The following is an 18,094-nucleotide window of genomic DNA, read 5'->3' on the forward strand; positions in this document are numbered from 1 at the left end:
CCACCTAGCATCTGGTTTAAGATCCTGATCCTGGGGTCCATGCTGAGATTCTCATAGGTTTGAATGGGACCCCAGAATCTGCATCTGGAGCGCCAGGTAGCCTGGAGACCACAGTTTTGCTTCTGTTGGTCTGAACGTCTTATACTAGGGAGACGAGGACCTGGGCTCAAACCTGACTTGGTATCTTCATTGTATTCCCTGGTCTTAGCCCACTAGCTCTGTACCTGTATGTCACCAGGAGAGAACCTTTGCAAAGGGTGACAGGTGCTTAGCAATGACTTCAGTTTTATGAATTAGTCAGCCAGACATGCTGAAATGGGCTCTGAGGGTTCAGCACTGGCCGAATTCTGCCAAGTCTAGGGTTCAGGTTAGAGTCCTTCTGGAAACTGAAGTCCAGGATTCCTGCCACCATCACTGAGCTTCTCAGCCTCTTTGTTCTCTGTCAGCTCTGACTCCTGCTGACAGAGACTCTGGGGAGTGGGAAAGGGGGGAAGGAAAGGAAAGAGTCTAGTGTTCATTTATATAAACAGCTTTTTAAATGAATTGCCTAGAGACATTTAAAATCTTTGCCATGTTAAAACCTGTTTAGGAAACCTCGTGCGTTTCATGATCAAGTATCAAAAAATTCCTTATGTGAGCTGATGGATATCTTCTACTAGTAGGTTTCATTGTATTTTTGATCTCATAATTATGATTCTGATGCTATCTCTGCTGTGATTCCTTAGTCATAGTATTCTTGGCCAGTGATAGGCAAGACCAGCACAGAAAAGTCCAGGCAGGGTGTGGGCCCCAAAGGGACACGTTCTGACCAGGTGGGGCAAATGACTTGTGGTTCTGGAGACAGGCAGGGGTGTGGGGTAGAGGGAGGAACTCCCCTTCACTCTCCCTCTTCTCATGCTTTGTCATGCTTCAGGTGATTGTGAAGAAGGCCATGAAGGATGAGACTCACTTTGAGGTGGTGGAGTCTGGTCAGTACATCATTCTGCTGCTGGGCAAGGCACTCTCTGTGATCTGGGACCACCGCCTGAGCATCTCTGTGGCTCTGAAGCAGACATACCAGGTAAGTGGCTCTTTTCTGCTGCTGCTTTATCTTGTTTGGAACTTGATGTTTGCACCTTATTTAGCTTTCTGAGCAGTAGCCCACTGCCCCTGCCCACCGTTGTAGGGGAACGTGGCTGGTCATCTAGTCTGGCCTCTTTTCCCATACAATTAAGACCATGGATTCAAGGTGTAGAGTCAGCCTTGGCTGTTTCTGGAAATCAGCTGTATGTAGGAAGGACTGTGGCTGGCCCCCAACCCAGAAAACTGTTCCGTGACTGGCCTTGCTAGGCATGCAGTTTTTATCCCCAAAAGAAGGAAGTGAAAGATCTGGCAATAGCTTTCCTTAAGATTTATTTTCTTTTTTTAAAAAAATATTTTAAATATTTATTTATTAGAGACAGAGAATCTGAAGCAGGCTCCAGACTCTGAGCTGTCAGCACAGAGCCCAACATGGGGCCCAAAACCATGAACCGTGAGCCACAGTTGGATGCCCAACCAACTGAGCAACCCAGGAGCCCCATGACAGGGCTCTAAATATGTTGTAAGAATATAACACTTTCTTTTCCAGGCTAGTTCTAGTTCCTTACATATAGTAGTCTTTATGTGATCCTTTCCATTCACTCAGCGATGATAAGTGAACCCAGAGACAAATTAGATATTATGTCAACCCTGGTGGCATTTGATATACATTTGATATACAGCAGAATCCTGGACAGGCTGCAATTGTCCAGACAATGGGCTTGCATTACACTGCCCACAGTAGAATAGGACTAGAATATTCCTTCTTCGGACCTGTACACTCTCATTGATGACATGTTGATCCGGCTCCTCTCTCTGCTCAGCCCATTGCTGGGGGGAGTGAAGGTTTATACTGGAGCTACCAGGACCGAGCCTGCCTAATTTCCACCTCTGCCCTTGGTGGACGGTAGGACATGGGCAGGTTGCCTCTCTGTGAATGGCCTCTGTTTAACTTGAAGATGGGGTACATGAGGAAGCCTGGGAAAACCGTGCAAGGGCAAGGCTTTGCTCATTACCCTGGTCTGCTTCTGGGTCTCCATCTCTGTCCCTCTCCCAGCCCCCCCTTCCTCTAACGAACCTGCCTTCTTTGCTGCCAGGAACTTTCCTTTCCCCAAGTCAGAAAGTTTGCTCCAAGGTTTACCGTGCTCATGATCTTATCTTGTCTGTTAGGAGAAAGTGTGTGGCCTATGTGGGAATTTTGATGGCATCCAGAACAATGACTTCACCACCAGCAGCCTCCAAGCGGAAGAAGACGCTGTGGACTTTGGGAATTCCTGGAAAGTGAACCCACAGTGTGCCGACACTGAGAAAGTATGTCTGTCTGGGGTCTTGGTGTGGACTGAACCCAAGACACATGCTTCCTCGAACCTTCCCATCAGTTTTATGGGGGTTGGAGAGTGGGGGTGGAGGATGGGGTGGTATGAACTGCAGTGGAGGCATGGTCCCAGAAGAGGGTCTCTTGGATCCTTCTGGACTGACTGTGTCCTCTTGCCCTGTTCCCCAGGTACCACTGGACTTGTCCCCTGCCACCTGTCACAACAACATCATGAAGCAGACGATGGTGGATTCCTCCTGCAGGATCCTCACCAGTGATATTTTCCAGGACTGCAACAGGCTGGTGAGGGCCGTGGGGTAAATGGAGGCAGAAGACTGCTAAGGGTTGTCCCAGTGGCTCTGGCACTTGGAGTGTGGTGTGGACACCACCTTGGAGGCTTCGAATTGGTTTCTATCAAGTCACCTCTTTACTCCCTTTCTCAGCTTCAGGCTGGGAAACAGAAAGCATAAAGGACAGTGTATGAAGAGAGCAATGCCTAGTGAATCATTTTTCTTCTTCGCAAGGCGGAGCTCTTCTGGGCACCTGACAATCCTTCTCTTTCAGCTTCAGTTTAGAGCTTGTTCCCCCACAGATTACCTTGTCCCTAACACTAGAGCCAGGAATTTCACCTTTCTGTCCCTGCCATGTGCTTGACCTGAGCAACCTCTGCCCTCACAAAAACTTTAGTCCTGGGTTCTTGTCCGACGGACACTCTTTTCTGGTCTATACTGTAGGGATTTCAAGCCCTCTTTTTATGACTTCTTTTTGGGTATTTATCTCATATGGTGACAGGCAATTCCCCAAAGTTCAATTTGTTTTCTCTTTGTCTCTGTATGAGTGTATATGCACATGTATGTTGGTGTCTGTATGGGTACACGTATATATGTATATGTGCATGCACACAGCCACATAGGAGTGACTTTTAGTCCCTGAGGATACTCTGGAGAGTACCTAGGGTTGCCTGGTTGGGTGGAAACCCTGGGCATTTGGGTTGGAGGAAGGGAGATAGTGAGGCAGCCTGGGGGATCATGATTGTTGGAATGTCTTGGAAGCAATGGAGCACTTAATGTCTGAATTCATTCCTACCACAGCTACCCTGGAAAAGGCCAGTGTGTGCAGTAGTGTGTGTGTGGAGGGGGGGCAGGGAAGGTGAGAAGGGGTTACTGAGGTCGAATGTGGTGGTGAGTGGGGAGGCTTGGGGGATGGAGTCCAGAGGGCCCAGACCAGTCTATGGTCCAGCAGAATGGCCCCATAGCACCTCAGTGAGGCGACGTGAGCGGACCTGATATGTTTCCTCCTTCATTCTGCTGATTGAGGCAAGGGAAGGAGGCAGCCAGCATGTATGTCTGGTTGTGTTTATGGGGAAACAGCTAACACCTGTGAGGTTGGGTGTGGGTTATGGGGATGGCTGGCTGGCTGAGCAGGTAGGTGGGAAGATGGATGGAAGAGAATCTTCTGAAACATTCGAAGGCATATCACATCCTATGAAATGCCAGCAACACTCCTCTATTCAGCTTTTCTTGTTAGAATCCAGATTAGGGCCTGGAATTATTATGTCTTTGTACCCACTCCCTGTTAGGGCCACTGACCAGCATTTCTCCTTCTACTCTGGAGCCCCCATTGCCCTACTCTGACCACCAGAATATTCTCCCCCAGACCAAGAGCCAGGGTTCCTAAGTTCTGCCCAGGCCGAGGCCACCCTGAGGCTTCCTTGCAGGTGGACCCTGACCCATTCCTGGATGTCTGCATCTATGACACTTGCTCCTGTGAGTCCATTGGGGACTGTGCCTGCTTCTGTGACACCATTGCTGCCTACGCCCATGTGTGTGCCCAGCACGGCAAGGTGGTGGCCTGGAGGACAGCCACGTTGTGTCGTGAGTCCTGATGTCCCTTGTGATCTCAGACACCCTTCCTCACCCCTCATGGATCTAGACTTTAAGACCTGAAAGTGGGGTGTGGGCGGACTCCTTTGTGAGAGTCATTTGAGCATCCGACTCTTGATTTCAGCTCAGGTCACGAACTTGCTGTTTGTGGGATTGAGCCCCATGTCGGGCTCTGTGCTGACAGCGAGGGAGCCTGTTTGGGATTCTATCTCTCTCTCTCTCTTTGTCCCCCCGACCCCAACATAAATAAATTAACTTAAAAAAAAAAGACATTGATGTGAGTGAAGAGGGGCAGGGGATAGTGATTGAAGACATTAATATGTAGATAAATTCCAGAAAAGGGAGAAGATGGAACAGTGATATAGAGAAGAAGGAAGTCAATATTTTAATTAAATTCAATATCTTTAATAGATGCTATTATATTTGCCAATGTGAGTGATCAACAAACACATACATTATTTATAGAGAGTCTTCCTTGGGTGGGAGCAGCCGATTGTTTTTATATGGAGAACAGATTCAAAACCATTAGGTTTCTGGCTTAGGTGCTTTGAAACCTGGGCAGCCTCTAGTACTGGTGACTCCCACGCTGCTCAGTTCCCCACTGGCATTGTCACCTCCCCCAGGGCCATCACCAGCATGGGTCTCACCACCATCTCTTTGGGGTCTCGGTACTGTCCCGTCTTCTTGGGTGGCACAGGGTGCCTGCTCGTGTTCTATCTACACAGCCCAGAGCTGCGAGGAGAGGAACCTCCGTGAGAACGGGTATGAGTGTGAGTGGCGCTATAACAGCTGTGCCCCGGCCTGTCCCATCACGTGCCAGCACCCTGAGCCACTGGCATGCCCTGTGCAGTGTGTGGAAGGCTGCCATGCACATTGCCCTCCTGGTAAGGCACCTGCCGCTGGGTCTGGAGGGCTGGGGGGCAGGGTGGGGCTGTCAGGAAAGGTGCCCTGTCCTGTTTTTACCACCTGGGTTCTGCTTCTGGATGCCTTTTCATCCAAGCCAGGCCGGCTATGATTTTTGTCAAGTTCAGCTCCTTATACCGTGCTTGTGTCTGCCTATTTATGGGCTTACCATTGAGAGCACTTTCTGCTAGAACTTTCTGGAATGATGGGAAAGCTCTGTGGAAAGGTGGCTCCTGTGTCTGAGAAATTGAAATTTCAATTTTATTTAGTGTCAGTTTACATTGAAATGTAACTAGTCGCCTGTGGTTACTGGTTACTCTATTGGATAGCACAGATTTACAGTAATCAATTATATTCTTTGGTGGAGTGAAAACAGCCTTGGAGATAAGATTTCATTCGTCCTGAGGCTCAGGTTGTGGTGAGTTAGGGGGAAGGAATGCCCCCTCCCAGTCTTGCAGAGGGATACATTGAGGCCCAAAGAAGGAGAGTTGCTTTCTAAGTGGTGAGGTGGCCCTTGAGGGGGCGGGCGGAGCTAGCTGCTGGGCAGGCCCCTTTAGCGAGTCTTCTCGTGGGGAAGGTGAGAGTTTTCTTCCTAACGGGGGGTTTGTCATGCAGGGAAAATCCTGGATGAGCTTTTGCAGACCTGCATCAACCCTGAAGACTGTCCTGTGTGTGAGATGGCTGGTCGTCGCTTGGCCTCAGGAAAGAAAATCACCTTGAACCCCGATGACCCTGAGCACTGCCAGATTTGGTAAAACAGATCCCCTGGTATTTGAAGTAATGGTCTCTGGGGCCTATTAAGAGATGTAGGTTTCGGGAAGAATTTTCTGTGTGAGTTGAGAAGTTGAGTGTTTGTTTTGTTTTATTTCTAGAGTTTACTTCTCTCTCTTCTAAGGATAGAGTACGTTGCTTCCCCAGAAAACACTTCTGGAGAGACTGAAGTAGTTTTGTCTGAAGTAGTCTTTTCTCTTCTGGAAGGATATAGTCTTTCACTTAGAATTAAGCCCATTGACCCAATGAAAGGAGGGACATGGAGACTCAGAGCACAGTGAAATGAGGCTTTAGTCACCATGGCAAGAGCAGGTGTCTGATGGACAGGCACACCCAAGCAGTTACAGCAGACAATTTACCTCTTGGCAGGAAGTCCCTCCCCTGGTTCTTCATTGGCTGAATACTAGAGGTTACTGTATTGCCTCCATGTACATTCTCTGAGGTGACACAGAGACTTTCAGTCCCTCCTGCCTTATTTTCTTTGGCGCATGGCCATTGCAAAACCTGTGGAAATAAGCCCAAGAAATGGAGAGGGGAAAGAACCAGGAAGTGAAGTGTCTAAGGGTTTGGGACTCCATTGTGGTGGGGGGTTCACACATATTTCCAATAGGTTGTAAACGTACCGTTAACTAGACAGCCCAGCTTTTATTTGGTACTTTTGAAAATGAATCATCTCTCCTATTTCTCACATTACTGTCCCTGGAGGTCACATCTAGTCCCCAGACCCCTCAGTGTGACATAGATACCTTGAGACCCCAGCCAAGGTCCCAGGATGGGGTATTTGTAATTGGGAGGGAAGACACTCATCACTGCACCCTGAGCTCTCACTTGCATTACCTCTGGGAACTGGCCCTTGGGGAGGTGAGAAGGAGTCCTCAGGGTGAGCTCTGAGCTTTCTGAAGCTCTGCTCCCAAGTAGGGGACATGTGTTCAGATGTTGATGTATTTAACACCACGACCTGACACTGATAGAACCGTATGGGAACTTGAACTTGAGAACTTAAATTTTCTGGGGAAGGGCTGTGGCCATAGCTGCCAGAATCAGACCCCACCACCACCATCTGTACAAACAAGTGGAACACTGCCCGGGGTGAGTTTTCAAGCAGACACAGGAAACTAGAGAGTATGTCACTCATGCATTGTTAACCAAAGATTGAAGCAATAAATTGTGTGGGCCACGGGGGAAGTAAGAATTAACTTCCCCGTAAAATCCTGCCTGCCCACCTTCCCCATGTGGAAACGGAGACCGTAAGGAATGAAGAAGGGGGAGAAGCCGATACTGACTTGAGGTTCTGAGCCACACAGGTGTGAGAGTTTAGAGCCCTTTCCAAGCTTCCCATGGAAAGGGACAGCTACCAGGGTACACACTGTGGCTTCAGACAGCTGTGGGCAGCAATTCCAAAATCGGCTGGGGACATTGTGTGGGAGGCAAGCCATAAGAGACACTGCTCAGGGCTCAGGGCACTGCTGCCTCTCAGCTTTACTAGGAGTGCTGAAGGCAGGTTGCCTCAAAGGGAGAGAGTACAAATAGGGGATGGTTCCAACCTCTATGGGTGTCCACCAGGGGGCAGCTTGATTTCACTTGTAGTCTGGCATACTTTGCCATTTCTAGGACATTGGTGAAAAGTGACCAGAAGGATCTCAAAACTTGGTTTGGTAGGGCAGGAATTTGTGTGAGGGAAAGTGCTTTGCTATAGACTCAGAGTATGTGCTTGGGGCTGGGTGCAGGACCCAGCTTCTCCCAGACATGCTCACCACATGGCCACTGGAGGAATGAATGAACAAGCCACTGTCTTTTCCCCTAACATCTTGGACATTCCCAACTTTGTTCTGGGACAAAGTTGGAATTTAGAGTCTTTATTCATCTTTCCAAAATGTTTTTACTCTACTTTTTTTTCTCTTTTTCTTAAGGCCCAGCCTTTTCTTTAAAAAAATTTTTTTATGTCTTTATTTTATTTTGAGAAAGAGACAGAGACTGAGTGAGTGAGAGGCAGAGAGAGAGGGAGACACAGACTCTGAAGAAGGCTCCAGGCTCTGAGCTGTCAGCACAGAGCCCAACAAGGGGCTTGAACCCATAGGCTGTGAGACCATGACCTGAGCCGAAGTCAGATGCTCAACCGACTGAGCCACCCAGGTGCCCCAAGGCCTAACCTATTATACAAAATTCATGCAGCTTAAATCATCACAATAAATACCATAAAGCATTTATCTTCAATAGGACCTTTACAAGTCTTGGTCAGCATCAATCTTTTAGAACAATATTTATCTTTGGAGACACTTGGAAGGTTTGGTTTATAATTAAATATTTATGTTACTAGAGATGTAGGTTGAAAAGACATCAACTTTGAATGGCAGTGTGGATAGACTAGAAGCAAGAAAGGTTCTTCCTCGGGTGCTATGATAGATTAAAGCTTTGGCTTCTAGAATAAAGGGAGGCCTAGTGATGCATGGATAGGGGTGCTATTCGGAGACGTATGTTAAAAAATGCTGCATCACCTAGGTGGGGAGTGATTCATGGGAGCTCAGCTCAGGGAGGCCAGGCAGGCAGTTTTATAGGAATATACGTAAGATGGTTCCACATAGGCCGAGAAGTGTCCAGAGGTTTTTCCTGAACCATTCCTGGTTTTTTCTCTCTACTGTAGTCATTGCAATGGTGTCAATCTCACCTGTGAGGCCTGCAGGGAGCCTGGAGGCATAGTGGTGCCCCCCACTGAAGGCCCGGTCGGAACCACCACCCCATACATGGAGGACACCCCGGAGCCACCCCTCCACAGCTTCTATTGCAGCAAGCTCCTGGACCTGGTTTTCCTGCTAGACGGCTCCTCCAAGCTATCCGAGGCCGAGTTCGAAGTGCTGAAGGGGTTTGTGGTGGGCATGATGGAGCGTCTGCACATCTCCCAGAAGCGGATCCGTGTGGCTGTGGTGGAGTACCACGACGGCTCCCATGCCTACATCCAGCTCAGGGACCGGAAGCGACCCTCAGAGCTGCGGCGCATCACCAGCCAGGTGAAGTACCCGGGCAGCGAGGTGGCCTCCACCAGCGAAGTCTTGAAGTACACGCTGTATCAGATCTTTGGCAAGATCGATCGCCCCGAAGCATCCCGCATTGCCCTGCTCCTGATGGCCAGCCAGGAGCCCCCAAGGCTGGCCCGAAATTTGAACCGCTACGTGCAGGGCCTGAAGAAGAAGAAAGTCATCTTGATCCCAGTGGGCATTGGGCCCCATGCCAACTTCAAGCAGATCCGCAACATTGAGAAGCAGGCCCCCGAGAACAAGGCCTTTGAACTCAGTGGTGTGGATGAGCTGGAGCAGCGAAGGGACGAGATTATCAACTACCTCTGTGACCTTGCCCCTGAACCACCTGCCCCTACCCGGCACCCTCCTATGCTACCAGTCACTGTGGGTCCTGAGCTCTTGGGGGTTTCATCACCAGGACCCAAAAGAAAGTCCATGGTTCTGGACGTGGCGTTTGTGCTGGAAGGGTCCGATAAAATTGGTGAGGCCAACTTTAACAAGAGCAGGGAATTCATGGAGGAGGTGATTCGGCGCATGGACGTGGGCCAGGATGGCATCCACATCACAGTGCTGCAGTACTCGTACATGGTGGCCGTGGAGTATACCTTCAGGGAGGCCCAGTCCAAGGGCGATGTCCTGCAGCAGGTGCGGGAGATCCGATACCAGGGCGGCAATAGGACCAACACCGGACTGGCCCTGCAGTACCTGTCTGAACACAGCTTCTCGGCCAGCCAGGGGGACCGGGAGCAGGCACCTAACCTGGTCTACATGGTCACTGGAAACCCTGCTTCTGATGAGATCAAGCGGATGCCTGGGGACATCCAGGTGGTACCCATTGGAGTGGGCCCTCATGCCGACGTGCAGGAGCTGGAGCGGCTCGGCTGGCCCAATGCCCCCATCCTCATCCAGGACTTTGATGTGCTTCCCCGGGAGGCTCCTGATTTGGTGCTGCAGAGGTGTTGCTCCGGAGAGGGGCTGCAGATCCCCACACTCCCCCCCACCCCAGGTATGTGGGCACCTGGCCTGGTGAGAGGGCTGCTGAGGGCTGGTGGGGATGCAGTTCTTGGGTACTAATCCTACTTCCCTGCTCTGTGTCTTCAGTCAAACCCTCGCCTTTAGAGTACCCTTGTTTCCTTACCTCCCAGCCAGGGAGATGTGTCTGCGATCCTTTGCGGGGAAGGATCTTTTCTTATTTAGTGTGCTTATAAATTCAAAGGTTATACAAGGCTATTGTTAAAACCATTCGTGTTACACTATTAGTGAAACACTAACACCAGAATAAATAACTTCCTTTTAATGTCTCTTGATTCTCACACTTGTTGTAAGAGCCTTTGTTTCTTTTTTTTTTAACCAGAGCCATAGGTTTGTTTAAGCTACTGAGGAGGACAGTAATAGCATCATCTGATCAAGTCTCAGAATGGTTTTCAGGCCAGAGGTTGTTTCTGTGCTGTGATCATGACTCTGTGCCCAAATGTTAGCATGTGTACTTGTCGTTTAGATTGGAATACCTTGTAGCACGTTCACCAGTCCCAAGACCTGAGAGCATACAAGTCGCCCTCCAGCCCCATGCTGCCACTCCATTTCCTTTGGCCATCTCCCTGTTACTCTTCAATATTTTGCTCAATTCTAGAAGAGTTGCAGCCTCTAGTTACTGAGGGAGGAGCTGCCTCTTGCTCTCATTTATAGGCATTTAAACCACCTTTCAGTGGATTTGGAGTTTTCCCAACGTCTCCAGACCTGGGGTACTCATGGTCCCCCTACACTCCTTCCCAGCCCATGTTACCATCGTGCAGGACCAGTGGACGCACCCTCCCCTTCATGGTGCTGCATGGCAGGCAACATCTAGCGTGACCTTGGATGCCATGTCTGTTGCTATGGGCCTGGTGTGCTCACCTGGGTGCCCACCCTCCTGGTATCTTTGCAGATTGCAGCCAGCCCCTGGATGTGGTCCTCCTCCTGGATGGCTCCTCCAGCTTGCCAGCTTCTTATTTTGATGAAATGAAGAGTTTCGCCAAGGCTTTCATTTCAAAAGCCAACATAGGTGAGGGATGCACCTGATGGAGAGGCTTGGGAAGGAGCTCTTTCTGGGGCTCCACCTGGTCCAGAGCGCAAGTCCCACATTCTCTTTCCTGTTAGGGCCTCGCCTCACTCAGGTGTCAGTGCTGCAGTATGGAAGCATCACCACCACCGATGTGCAGTGGAATTTGGCTTATGAGAAAGTCCATTTGCTGAGCCTCGTGGACCTCATGCAGCAGGAAGGAGGCCCCAACCAAATTGGTAACCTGGTGCTGTGGGCTGGGAGGCAGGAGTTTCATCTGGTCTTAATTCTTGGCATATGTAACTAAGTGACCTTGGCCAGTCACTTTGCTCATTGGGTTAGTTTCCTTCCCTGTACTGTGTGGGCCGTGATGCTATTCTGGATCTCACGTGTGTATGTCTCTGAATCCTTCTGTTTGGATGACCTAAGGATCTGCCATGAGACAGGATGCCCAGCATTTCCTACTGTGAGGACTGACTAGGTGTGGACTGTTCTTCATTCTCAGGGGATGCTTTGGGCTTTGCTGTGCGATATGTCACCTCAGAATTCCATGGTGCCAGACCTGAAGCCTCAAAGGTGGTGGTCATCCTGGTCATGGATGTCTCCACGGATTCGGTGGATGCTGCGGCCGATGCCGCCAGATCTAACCGTAAGTGTCCAGTGTGTAATCCCGACTCTCCTGACCTGCTAGAGGATGGCCTGATGGTGTGAATGCTTAATAGCCACCCATGGTCTGGTTCCAAACAGCAGGAAGTGGCCCAATCCCTGTGTTACTTAGAAACCAAACACTAATAAATATGCATTTGTCCTTCATTTGTCTGCATGTTTTCAGCTGTTACCTTTAATGCCTCCCTTTGTGTCCAGGGCTGGGGCTGGGTCAGACCTCCACACCTTTCCTTTTTGAAGTGGTGTGGATGGGGTGCCTGGGTGGCTCAGTTGGTTGAGTGTCCAGCTTCAGCTCAGGTCATGATCTCACGATTCATGGGTTCAAGCCCCACATCAGGTTCTGTGCTGACAGCTCAGAGCCTGGAGTCTGCTTCGGATTCTGTGTCTTCCTCTCTCTCTGACCCTCCCCTACTCATGCTGTCTCTTTCTCTCAAAAGTACATAAAACATTTAAAAAAATTGAAGCGGCATGGTGTCCTTGCTCTGTCTCCACTCTTACCACCTCACCCTGTCTGAGGCCAGAGTGACTCATTATGGGGTGGTGGGGGCCATCAGATCTTCACATGTGCTGAGCCCTCTTCTAGTACCCACCTACTGGGTTTGGGGTGCTTAATCGGACAAGAGGAAGGGTGCTGCTTTAGGACGGGGACAGATGCAGTCATGAGCCAGCCTTGGTGCTGCATGAGAGCCTAGGCTGTGAAGAGCAACAGAACATGAGCCAGGGCAGGTGGTGTCATGCCCAGGGAGGGCTGGGTGACTAGAGTGATGTTAAGTCCTCCCATGGCCACCAGGAGACTTGTTCGTCCTTCAGAGCCCTGCTCTGGAGTTGTCTTTGCTCTGATGTCTTCCTAAGAGAGTTATTCACTCCCTTTTCTGTATCACATCCCAAACAACTCAAAATGCACAAATCGCTCTGTGTTTGTTTGTTACATATCTGTTTCTTGCACAACTGGGGGTCTTTGAAGGCAAGGGCAACATCTTACTTTTGTGTCATCTGTGCATGATGCACAAAATAGGTGGCCATTTAATATTTGTTGAGTGAATCAAGGGGGCATGTTTATGAATGTTATTCTTTTAGGGAAAAGGATCCCCAAAGGGAAAGGATATACATTTGGATGATACAATGAGATGACAAGAACTGAAAAGTTGCTGGTAGAAAATCAGCTCTAACCTGAAACAAATTGCAAATACCTAGAACTTTCTGGAGAATTGAATTGGAGAATTTCATAATGGAGATTTTTCTTCTTTAGAATCAAGAATCCAAAGACAGACTTTCATCTGAAGGGAAGCAGTTGCAGTCTGGGGGAAACAGAGATGCTCTAGGGCAAGTCATTTAACTGTTCAGAGCCTCAGTTTCTCATCTGTTAATGGGCACATATGTACCCCAGGCTCAGGCCCATGACATTTCTTCTTCTCTTCTTACACTCACCCCCTGGGTGGTCTCATTCAGCATCCTGAGTCTAAATCCATTTATACACCACTGGCTTCAAAATTCCTATTGCCAGCCTGGATCTCTTGCCTCAACTCCATCCACACATTCTAATGAGAGACTCAACATAAACCGAATTCACATCCAAATCTCCTTCTGTAGTCTTTCCTGCCTTAGAAAATGGCAGGCCCAGCCTTCCCACTGCTCTGGTCAAAAACCTCAGCATCCATGATTCCTCTTTTTCTCTCATACTGCTGTCCAATCTATCCACAAACTATGGCCCTGTCTTCAAAATATACTGGGAATCCTGCCATGCATACTATATCCACCACAGCCACCCTTGTGTCCCATCTGAATTATTGTAATAGACTTATTTTTTGAAGTTTATTTATTTATTTTGAGAGAGAGAGAGAGAGAGAGAGAGAGAGAGAGAAGGATAGAGAGAATCCCAACCAGGTTCCATGCTGTCAGCAGAGCTGATGTAGGGCTCAATCCCAGGAACCATGAGATGATGACCTGAGCTGTGCTGAAATCTAGAAGCTCTTTACAGGTGTTGGGGATAGGTTCAGGTCAGTCAATTTTGGGCCCATTTGACCAAAGAATGTTGACACAGACTCTTTCTTATTCCTCTACTAATCCTAGGAGTGACAGTGATCCCCATTGGAATTGGGGATCGGTATGACGAGGCCCAGCTGAGGATCCTGGCAGGCCCAAAGGCCAGCTCCAAGATGGTGAAGCTCCAGCGAATCGAAGACCTCCCCACCCTGGTCACCCTAGGAAATTCCTTCTTCCACAAGCTGTGCTCTGGTAAGTCCCATAATGCCTTTCATACCCCCTCAAAAGGAAAACCCCATTCTAGAGACCCGAAAGTGTCCATGCACAAGATCTGGCCTTGACTGAAGATTTTTACATAGACCAGGGCCTTTAAATTTCTGCTCATAGAAAGTTTGTACTACAAACATCCAAGGAGCTACCAGTAAGTTCTTTATGTAAAGCCCTCCTTCCATCCTAACTGTCCATCAAGAATTTTGCAGAGACAACCCATGCTTACTGGTACAGAGTGATCTTGGACAAAGAAGTGGGAGACAGAAGCAGGGAACCCCAGCATCCTGCAGACTATGGTCTTCTTCCCCAGGCCCTATGTTCATTCACCCTCAGCATGAGTATTTAGGGCCTTATAAAAACAATAACATAAAAGCTAATATCAAAGTCCCATAGTTTAAATTGACTTAGGTTAGAATTTTTTACCATATATGATTTTTTTACCTGATTTTATTTATTTTCCTAATGTGATCAGCTGTGAGTCAAAGCCTACTAGAGTTATTGCCCTTTCCTGCTGGAAGATAGTTCTCCTGGAAGGACCCTTAAAGGTCTCTCAAATTTTTGGGATCTTGCCTCATTTCTTCCCCCTTCTCTCAGTAGGCACTGATCTACATATGAAATGGGAGAAGGAGAATCTGACCTTGAGAAGCTTCAAGCCCTATAGGGACTGGGGGGTTCTTACCGTTGTTATCACCATAGTTACTGAGAACCACAGAGCATGCCCAAAGAACCACAGGGTGACCACCTCTTAACCTGGTGGACCTGCATGCTAACGGTCAAACCCGCTCAGCCTCTTTTTGCAGAGTGAAGTCCCCTTCTGGGACTAGCCTAGGGGCCAATCAGACTTCATGAATGGCCCCTTCTGTGGGATGGGAGTGGGAACTCAGCTCTTAATTGTGTCTGTTTCAGGGTTTGTTGGAGTTTGCATGGATGAGGAAGGAAATGAGAAGAGAGTGAGTTCCTTTCAGCTGACTTTGAAAGGAAGATAAGAAATGAGTATTTGGGATGCTTATTCCCCTGTTTCCTCCTTCAGTCTTGGTCCGGTTCTCTCTCTTAGTACTATATCCTGCTTTTGTGCATGTGTATGGCTGTGTGGGGAGGTTCCACCCATAAATCTTGTGTTCTGCATCCTTGCTGCTTGGGCCCATGTCCAAGTCCTAGTCTCTGTGTCCCCAGAGGGGGTCAGTTGCCCAGTTGATGGGCTCAGTGCAGGACTGGCTCATCCTGCACCTGCATCGATCTGCTTCTTTCTTCTGTAGCCTGGAGACACCTGGATCTTGCCAGACCAGTGCCACACTGTTACTTGCCTGCCAGATGGCCAGACCTTGCTGAAGAGTCATCGAGTCAACTGTGACCGGGGCCCAAGGCCGTCATGCCCCAACAGCCAGTCCCCTCTCAGGGTGGAGGAGACCTGTGGCTGCCGCTGGACCTGCCCATGTGAGTTCGATGCTTCACCAGCCTGGATGGTGGTACAGGAGCAGAGCTTTTAGCACAGCTGTGCAGAGAGGTAGACCAGAAGCCCTCTCCTGCCTCACTGCATGCAGAGTGCTACTTTCACCCATGTTCCCTCCCTCTAGTGTCCTTTGGATATATTTTCATTAACTCCCAGGGATCATTGTTCTGTGTCTTTGGAAAGCACCTCCCCTGATAAAGCATAACCAGAAGGAAGAATTCATCTTCTGAGGTCATTTCTCAACTTGGCTGTTGGCAAGTCAGTCATTAGAAGTCTGTGCTGTAGACGTGGAACAGTAGAATGATGTCCCCCAGAAAATTCTCCACTCACACCTAGAGCTGGATGGGAGTTGGGTGCTGTGGCACATCATCACAGTGGTCTGGTTTATGAGGAGGACATAGTGACCTCCATCCTGTGCAGGCCTGTGGAGGGCATTCATCCCTGGGGGTCGGTTAGCCCCCTGCCTCATGGTTGGGAGAAATGGCTGGCATATAGTTACTATGTTAAACAGACAAAACCAGTGGGATAAAACCAAAACTGTATTTTATTCCTCAGCCTCCCTTGACAGTTTATTTAGTAGGATAAATTATCTCCCTGGACTGGATAAGAATGCTACCAGACCTGTGTCATTTCTGTTTAATCATAAAGAGTTCTATGGTTACCTTAAGTTATAAAACAAAGGCTCACCTTGGTAATTAGGTGTCCAATCCTGTGTAATAACCAAAACTTTAAACTTGAGTTATAGTTAAAACAGCTCCCTACTCCCAGTTTGTGCTGCCTGCACCCCAGAAAGGGGTGTGTTCTGCCTCTCCCTCAGCTTAGGACTGGGGCAGGGCAGATAAAAGGGGGTTCAGAAGGTTCTCCTGTAACCGGTGCTTCTGTGAGAGGGCTCTGCACTCTCTAGCCTAGTGGGTGTTTAGGCAACCGCTTTTCCTTGTCAGCTCTCAGAGGCTTCCCTGTTCTATTCCTCTGATAATCTTGGGGTACAGAAGGAGTCTGTATCCTTGGGCTGGCTGCTGCTTCTTCTTGTCAAGCTTCTGGTTTTGGGGTCCTTCTGACCCTACAGTAGAAGGTCTCTTAGACAGGATCACTTTTAGAACAGTGCCAGGCTGTCATTTCTTGTGTAGGTGCTATCTCTGGCCCCCAGTGGAGTGCGCCTGTTTACCCAAACAGTAGCAAGCCCTCTCTTCTGTCTGGCCTCCTCTGGGCAATGGTAATAGCTTCTCTCTTTTACATTCTTCAGGCTAAGTTTCAGACACTGGTCCAGGGTCCCCGTAACTGTGTGGCACACAAACCCATCTCTGGGAGTGGCCTCTTGAAAGTCCTGTTCACAAGGCTTGGTTGTTCCTATTGGGGCACCTGGGGGTGTGACACTTACAATACAATAGGAGCTCTGTGCAAACAAATGTCTTCTTAAATCTTGTCCCTCAATACCCTTCTTGATTCCTTTTATAACCTTGACTCTTTATACTCTCTTTTATCAGAAGCAATAGACTAGATCTGGGCTATGTTTTTAAACATAAAAACACTTAAAAATAAAAAAACATTTAAAACTTTCTATTTTGGATAATTTCAGATTTACAAAAACAGCTGTACAAGTTGTACGAAGAATTCCTCAGTATCTTCACCCAGATTGGTGTATCTTATATAATCACAGTATAATGATCAAAATCAGAAATTAACATCCATAATGTACACCTATAAACATCTTACTCAGTTTTAGTCAGTTGTCCCACTAATGTCCTTTGTTCAGATGTAGGATTCAATCCAGAATCCCACATGACAGTAAGTCGTCATGTCTCTGTCGTCTCCTTCAATCTGCAACAGATCCTTAGTATGTCTTTGATGTTTACGACCTTGACCTTTTTGAAGAGTTCCAGCTAGTAATTTTGTAGAATGTCCCTCAATTTGGGTTAGATTCAGGTTACGCATTTTGTTAAGAATACCCCAGAAGACATGTTGTGTCTTTTTTGGTTTATCAAGAGGAGACACATGATATCAATTTGTCTCATTACAAGTGACGTTAAGTTTGATCACCTGGTTTAGGTAATTTTTACCAGGTTTTTCATAAAGTTACTGTATTCCTCCTTGCAGTTAATAATGATCATATACAGAGATATTTTGAAACTATGGAAATATACTTTTACCCACGAAGTTTACCATGCATTGACGATCCTTACCTGAAACAATTTTTATTGTGGTGTTTGCCAGATAGTGATTTTTTATTTCCATCATCCCTTCCACATTTATTAGTTGGAATTCCATTGAAAGGAAGAACTTTTCCTTCTCTGTAATTGATTAATTCAATTAATCATTTGTATCAATATGGACTTATTGGTTCTTATTTTGTTCTATGGGGTATAATCAATTACTAGCATTATTTATTTTCTTGGTCAATGGTCTCAGATGTGGCTAACGGGAACCCTTTCAATTTGACTCTTGTCTCCTTTTGACATGTCCACCTCCCTCTCTCACATGGTAAGGAATCTGGCTCTCATTATCCACGATATATTTATATGTTGGCTTGATCCCAGAATACACATAAAGTAGTTTCAGAATTGCTAACCAATGCCTGGATGAAAAACAAATCTACTAACTAGAGTACAATATTCATATGCAGTTCTTTTTGTCTTTTGTCTTTGAGTACCTAGTACATGCCCCCCAACCCGTGTTAGTTAGGCAAGTGTCTCCCCTCCCTACAGTGCAGTTATGTTATTTATGACCATGAGTTCAGTTTGTTTC

At 47.9% G+C, this 18,094-nt stretch overlaps 1 protein-coding gene across 1 annotated transcript in view; it reads left to right on the top strand.

Moving 5' to 3' along the window:
- Window positions 1-18,094, top strand: part of VWF (von Willebrand factor) — a 130,458-nt gene that overhangs the window by 76,629 nt on the left and 35,735 nt on the right. Inside the window, exons 22-34 of the mRNA XM_029953391.1 lie at window positions 914-1,060; window positions 2,230-2,370; window positions 2,564-2,677; window positions 4,092-4,248; window positions 4,983-5,141; window positions 5,776-5,911; window positions 8,573-9,951; window positions 10,870-10,986; window positions 11,082-11,222; window positions 11,489-11,632; window positions 13,720-13,884; window positions 14,809-14,852; window positions 15,159-15,336. Coding sequence (XP_029809251.1) covers window positions 914-1,060; window positions 2,230-2,370; window positions 2,564-2,677; window positions 4,092-4,248; window positions 4,983-5,141; window positions 5,776-5,911; window positions 8,573-9,951; window positions 10,870-10,986; window positions 11,082-11,222; window positions 11,489-11,632; window positions 13,720-13,884; window positions 14,809-14,852; window positions 15,159-15,336 — 3,022 coding nt within the window. The remainder of the gene's footprint in view (window positions 1-913; window positions 1,061-2,229; window positions 2,371-2,563; window positions 2,678-4,091; window positions 4,249-4,982; window positions 5,142-5,775; window positions 5,912-8,572; window positions 9,952-10,869; window positions 10,987-11,081; window positions 11,223-11,488; window positions 11,633-13,719; window positions 13,885-14,808; window positions 14,853-15,158; window positions 15,337-18,094) is intronic.

Source organism: Suricata suricatta, chromosome 10, assembly GCF_006229205.1.
Source record: "Suricata suricatta isolate VVHF042 chromosome 10, meerkat_22Aug2017_6uvM2_HiC, whole genome shotgun sequence".
Classification (NCBI taxonomy): Eukaryota; Metazoa; Chordata; class Mammalia; order Carnivora; family Herpestidae; genus Suricata; species Suricata suricatta.